The sequence below is a fragment of the Oncorhynchus gorbuscha genome, unplaced genomic scaffold (genome assembly GCF_021184085.1).
Source record: "Oncorhynchus gorbuscha isolate QuinsamMale2020 ecotype Even-year unplaced genomic scaffold, OgorEven_v1.0 Un_scaffold_8084, whole genome shotgun sequence".
Classification (NCBI taxonomy): Eukaryota; Metazoa; Chordata; class Actinopteri; order Salmoniformes; family Salmonidae; genus Oncorhynchus; species Oncorhynchus gorbuscha.
This window is the reverse complement of record NW_025751338.1, coordinates 2,340-8,561: the sequence shown is the minus strand read 5'-3', so window position 1 is coordinate 8,561 and position 6,222 is coordinate 2,340. Positions and strand designations below refer to the sequence as shown.

The 6,222-nt window shown below is 47.6% G+C and overlaps 1 protein-coding gene across 1 annotated transcript; it reads right to left on the bottom strand.

Moving 5' to 3' along the window:
• Window positions 1-217: 217 nt before the first annotated feature.
• Window positions 218-2,088, bottom strand: LOC124029894 (gastrotropin-like). The gene is made up of 4 exons (XM_046341448.1): window positions 1,472-2,088; window positions 1,055-1,215; window positions 827-916; window positions 218-378 (listed from the first exon to the last, which is right to left on the bottom strand). The coding sequence occupies exons 1-4, from the start codon at window positions 1,536-1,538 to the stop codon at window positions 319-321; spliced, it is 378 nt and encodes a 125-aa protein (XP_046197404.1). The 5' UTR covers window positions 1,539-2,088; the 3' UTR covers window positions 218-318.
• Window positions 2,089-6,222: the final 4,134 nt, after the last annotated feature.

Below are 6,222 nucleotides of genomic sequence, written 5' to 3'. Positions count from 1 at the left end.
TTTTACATGATCAGCTGGTACAAAGAAAAAGACATTACTTTATTCACATGAAGGTAGTTCATGGATTCCATTGACACACTTCAAACATCGAATACCAGGAAGTTGCATAGATTGTTTGGTACATCTCTTTTATATTAAAGATGGACAGGGGACCGTTGCTGGAAATGTACTGGAAGGGTGATGCAGCTGGTATGAGTCATCCAGATGTTTGTGGAGGTGAAACAGTAACATACGGGTAGTTTACGAGGTAGTGGGGACAAAGTTTCCAGTAACAGCACACACAGAAGAGCTCTGCCTCAACACGTTACATTTTTGATATCAGATCCTCTTGTTGATTCTCTTCAGGGTCACACCCTTCTCCCCAGCGGTTGTACAGAGCTGTATAACAGAGAAAGGAGACAAGAACACGGAGAGAGGGTTTATCAGAGTAGTGGAATTAAAATATCAATTCTGTTATACAGTATGTCACATATAAGTGTTAACAAGACTCCTTACTTTAATCACTCACTAACAAGACTCCTTACTTTAATCACTCACTAACAAGTCTCTTAACTTTAATCACTCACTAACAAGTCTCTTAACTTTAATCACTCACTAACAAGTCTCTTAACTTTAATCACTCACTAACAAGTCTCTTAACTTTAATCACTCACTAACAAGTCTCTTAACTTTTATCACTCACTAACAAGTCTCTTAACTTTAATCACTCACTAACAAGTCTCTTAACTTTAATCACTCACTAACAAGTCTCTTAACTTTAATCACTCAATAACTCAATCACTCTCCTCTTTCTTTCTTTCTCTCTGCCTCAGTCTCTTTCTCCTACCATGATCAGCTTGTCCCCACTGATCTCCGCAGTGAAATGATACTGGGGGAACGGAATAATTATCTTGCCTCCTTCCATGGTGACTGTGGTCTAAGAGGGACAAAAAGAGTTCACCACGTGACTCACATTCAGATGGAAAGTACAGTACATACGCTGTATCTCTTTGAATACTATCCCACGAGTTGAAAGAGCACACTCATTCATTTATTCATTCACTTATTCACTCACCATGAACTTGGTGCGTAGCATGCTCTCTAGCTCACACTCCTTTCCAATGGTGAACTTGTTAGTCAAGGTCCAGTTGGGAATAATCTGTGACCAGGTAAAATCGTCCCCCTCCTGAAGCACTTCTGTTATCACTTTGAAGTCAGTCTTGGCATTGGAAAACCCTGAGGGAAAAGTACAGAGGGTACAGTAAGGGTTATATGTTAAGGTTGGGGTTAGGGTAAGGGTAGGGGTAAGATATGGGTTATGGTTAGAATTAGAATTAGGGTTGTGGTTAGGGGTAGAGCTATGGTAGTGCATAGCTAGGGATACATTAATGGGGGAAAGATTGAGGTTAATGAGATACACATCTAATTAAAACCTTTTAGTTTGACTCAAACACGTTCAACAAATAAATACATCTTTTAGAGTTTGACTTACCAATTGCCTCCAGAAACTCATCGTAATTCTCTTGACTTTCAAGCTCATACGTCCCAGAGAATGCCATGGTGGTGAAGAACTGTCCAGAGACAGCAGAGAACTCTAGAGAGGTGTGGTATTCTCCTTCTTTTGAAATAATTCTTTCTTTTTATCATGCAATGTTCAGTGACTCACTGACAAAACTGCCTCATCCCCTCCTTCCACACACAGGCCTCACTGACAGCAGCACAAAGACTCCAATAGGAAGTTTGTAGAGCACATGCCAGTCAAGGCAACTTGTCGTTCTATTGCCAATGCAACAAAATAACGTTGCTGCACGCAGAAACAATCAGGCACTCAAGTGTTCAGGAAAGTGGATTTCACCTATGCTATTCACTATTGGGTTGCTGTTGCTTTAAGAAATGTCATAACGGATGTGATTGAGTCATACAGAACAAGTTTGTGCAGAATGATAGACAGATGTTTCTAATAAGATGCACTGCACATTGCAATAGTATTGCTGACGTAACACCCCTATGGTGGATAGATAGTCTCTCCCATAGCCATGTATTTAATCATATGAATCTGGTCCCTCCTTTTCAGTGGTCGGCTCCCGAGTCAGTATTGATAATAAAGATAATCTTGGCCTATGTAACTGCGTTCTTCGTTTGTCGAAAGAGAGTCGGACCGAAATGCAGCGTGGTGGTTACTCATGTCTTTAATGAAACAAATGACGATACATGAAATAGCTTAATAAATACAAAAACAACAAACGGAACGTGAAACCTAATACAGCCTGTCTGGTGAACAACTACACAGAGATAGGAACAATCACCCACGAAATACACAGTGAAACCCAGGCTACCTAAATACGGTTCCCTATCAGAGACAACAAGAATCACCTGACTCTGATTGAGAACCGCCTCAGGCAGCCAAGCATAAACTAGACACACCCCTAATCAACCACAATCCCAATGCCTACAAAAATCCCAATACGACAACACAATAAACCCATGTCACACCCTGGCCTGAACAAATATATAACGAAAACACAAAATACAATGACCAAGGCGTGACAGAACCCCCCCCCCCCCCCACTAAGGTGCGGACTCCCGGACGCACCTCACAACCATAGGGAGGGTCCGGGTGGGCGTCTGTCCATGGTGGCGGTTCCGGCTCGGGACGTGGACCCCACTCCATTAATGTCATAGTTCCTCCCTTCGCGTCCTGGGATAATCCACCCTTGCCGCCGACCATGGCCTAATAGCCCTCACCCAGAACCCCACTGAACTGAGGGGCAGCTCGGGACTGAGGGGCAGCTCGGGACTGAGGGGAAGCTCGGGACTGAGGGGCAGCTCGGGACTGAGGGGCAGCTCGGGACTGAGGGGCAGTTCGGGACTGAGGGGCAGCCTGGGACTGAGGGGCAGCCCGGGAGTGAAGGGAAGCTCGGGACTGAGGGAAAGCCCAGTACTGAGAGGAAGTCCAGTACTGAGATGAAGCTCAGGCAGGTAGTAGGCTCCGGTAGATCCTGGCAATGCAAGGTTTTTGTGGGGAAGAGAAGCTGAGACGGCCTTCCAAGGACTCAAGCAGCGCGTCCTCTCTCAGCTCCAATCCTGATACTACCGACTACGGATGAACCGTTTGTGGTGGAGGTAGACGCCTCAGAGGTTGGTGTTGGAGCTGTCCTGTCTCAGAGGGGTGAAGACAAGAAGCTTCATCCGTGCGCTTTCTTCTCACACCGGCTTACCCCCGGCTGAGAGGAACTACGATGTGGGGGATCGTGAACTCCTAGCGGTTAAGATGGCATTGAAGGAATGGAGACACTGGCTCGAGGGGGCTTCTCACCCATTTCAAGTGCTTACGGACCACAAAAATCTGGAGTATATCCAGCAGGCGAAGCGGTTGAACTCTTTATCCTCACCTATCGGCCCGGGTCGAAGAATCTCAAACCGGATGCCCTGTCCCGAGTCTACGCTCCTGCAATTCGAGATGACACGGACATGCCTGTCCTTCCTGCTGCTAAGATCATGGCTCCGATCTCGTGGCAAGTTGAGGATACCGTGAGACGAGCTCAAGCTATTGAACCGGACCCGAAAGGAGGTCCTGCCAATCGGTTGTTTGTCCCCAAGGCAGTGAGGACTCAGGTCCTTCTGTGGGGGCACCCTCTCGCCTCACCTGTCACCCGGGCGTAGGTCGCACCTTGGAGTTCATCCAGCGTAAGTTCTGGTGGCCTACCATAAGAGAAGACGTTGCCACTTTCGTCAATGCTTGCCCCGTGTGCTGCCAGGGCAAATCTTCTCACCTCCGCCCGCAAGGACTCCTTCACCCTTTACCTGTTCCCCACAGACCCTGGTCCCATATCTCGTTGGACTTTATTACTGGCCTACCTCCATCCCATGGCAATACTACTATCCTAGTCATAATCGACAGGTTTTCAAAGGCGGCCAGGTTCGTCCCTCTGACTAAGTTACCTTCTGCCAAGGAAACTGCTGAGTTGGTAATTAATCATGTGTTCCGAGTCTTCGGCATTCCTCAAGATATGGTTTCTGACAGAGGTCCCCAGTTCGCCTCTAGGTTTTGGAAGGCCTTCTGCCAACTCATGGGGGCTTCTGCCAGTCTATCTTCAGGGTACCATCCGGAGTCCAACGGCCAAACAGAGAGGATGAATCAAGAGCTGGAAACCACCCTCCGATGTATGACTCGTAACAACCTGTCCACATGGTTGTCCTTCATTGTTTGGGCCGAATACGCGCACAACACCGTGCGCTCCTCCTCCACTGGTATGTCCCCGCACGAGTGTCAGTTTGGCTATGCCCCTCCATTGTTCCCGGACCAGGAGGCAGAACTCAGAGTGCCTTCAGCCTTGAAGTTCGTCAAACGCTGTCGGCTTATGTGGAGGAAGACCCGTCTTAATCTTATGCGTTCACAGAGGTACCAACAACAAGCCAACAGACGCCGCCGTCCCGGGCCTACCCTGCGCCCGGCCAGAGAGTCTGGCTCTCCACAAGAGACTTACCACTACAGGTGGAGTCTCGCAAGCTGTCCCAAAATACACCGGTCCCTTTAAGGTTGCCAGGAGAGTGAACCCTGTTTCTTATCGCCTACACTTACCCAGATCCCTTAAGATTAATCCCACGTTTCACATTTCCTTATTAAAACCTGTTGTTTTTTCTCCCTTGTCCCGGCAGACAGACCTCCCCCTCCGCCTCATGTCATTGGAGGCCAGCCGGGCTTATACCGTCCATCGGATACTGGATTCCCCGCCGGGTGCAGCGGTCCTGGCAGTATCTGGTGGACTGGGAAGGCTACGGTCCCGAGGAGCGCTCCTGGGTTCCTGCCAAAGACATACTGGACCCTGACCTCATTCGTCAGCTCAGGGCTCTCCACCCTGAGAGAGCTGGTAAGAACGTCAGAGCCGTTCCTAGGGGGGGGATTCTGTCAGGATTTGGCCAGGGTTGTTCCGGTTTTTGGTCACTAGATGCCCCCATTGTGCCTTTTGACCTTTTATTTCCCCTTGATCCCCATTATTATTTGCACCTGTGCCTCGTTTCCCCTGATTGTATTTAAACCCTTTGTTTTACTCAGTTCTTTGCTCTGTGTTTGTATGTTAGCACCCAGCCCTAGTACTCTGTGAACTCTTTTGATCACGGTGGACTCTCTTGTGGAATTCTGTTTTTTGTTCTTGTTTGTTTGTTTTTAAGTGTCTTTTGAGGCTTTTTACTTTACTTCACTTTTTACTTCATTAAATACACCGTCTCAAGTACTGCTGTGTCTGCCTCATCTTCTGGGTTCTGCTGACTATTCGTGGCTCAGTTGGTTTAGTGACTGCTTCTCACTCCGGAGACCCGGGTTCGTAACCGGGCCCTGACAATAGTATGGGGTATAGGGGGCTGTTTATTGGAGGTGTATAGTATGGGGTATAGGGGGCTGTTCATTGGAGGTGTATAGTATGGGGGTATAGGCGCTGTTTATTGGAGGTGTATAGTGTGGGGTAGGGCGCTGTTTATTGGGGTGTATAGTATAGGGTATAGGGCGCTGTTTATTGGAGGTGTATAGTATGGGGTATAGGGGCTGTTTATTGAGGCGTATAGTTGGGTATAGGGGCTGTTTTTTGGAGGTGTATAGTATGGGGTATAGGGGGCTGTTTATTGGAGGCGTATAGTATGGGGTATAGGGGGCTGTTTATTGGGTATAGGGGGTATAGGCGCTGTTTATAGTATGAGGTATAGGGCGCTGTTTATTGCAGGTGTATAGTATGGGGTATAGGGGGCTGTTTATTGGAGGCGTATAGTATGGGGTATAGGGGGCTGTTTATTGCTGTTTATTGGAGGTGTATAGTATGGGGTATAGGGGCTGTTTATTGGAGGCGTATAGTATGGGGTATAGGGGGTTTATTGGGGGTATAGGGCTGTTTATTGGAGGTTTATTGGAGGGCGCTATAGTATGTATAGGGTATAGGGCGCTGTTTATTGGAGGTGTATAGTATGGGGTATAGGGGCTGTTTATTGGAGGCGTATAGTATGGGGTATAGGGGGCTGTTTATTGGAGGTGTATAGTATAGTATAGGGGGCTGTTTATTGGAGGCGTATAGTATGGGGTATAGGGGCTGTTTATATTGGAGGTGTATAGTATGGGGTATAGGGGGCTGTTTATAGGAGGTGTTTATTGGAGGTGTAGTATGGGGTATAGGGGGCTGTTTATTGGAGGTATAGTATGGGGTATAGGGGGCTGTTTATTGGAGGCGTATAGGGGGGGCTGTTTATTGGAGGCGT

Coding starts and splice junctions, on each gene's coding strand:
- LOC124029894 (XM_046341448.1), bottom strand. CDS start 1,538: ATGGCATTCTCTGGGACGTATGAGCTTGAAAGTCAAGAGAATTACGAT. Junction 1,216..1,471: donor TGAGTTTCTGGAGGCAATTG/GTAAGTCAAACT, acceptor CTTTTCCCTCAG/GGTTTTCCAATGCCAAGACT. Junction 379..826: donor GTGGGGACAAGCTGATCATG/GTAGGAGAAAGA, acceptor TCTGTTATACAG/CTCTGTACAACCGCTGGGGA.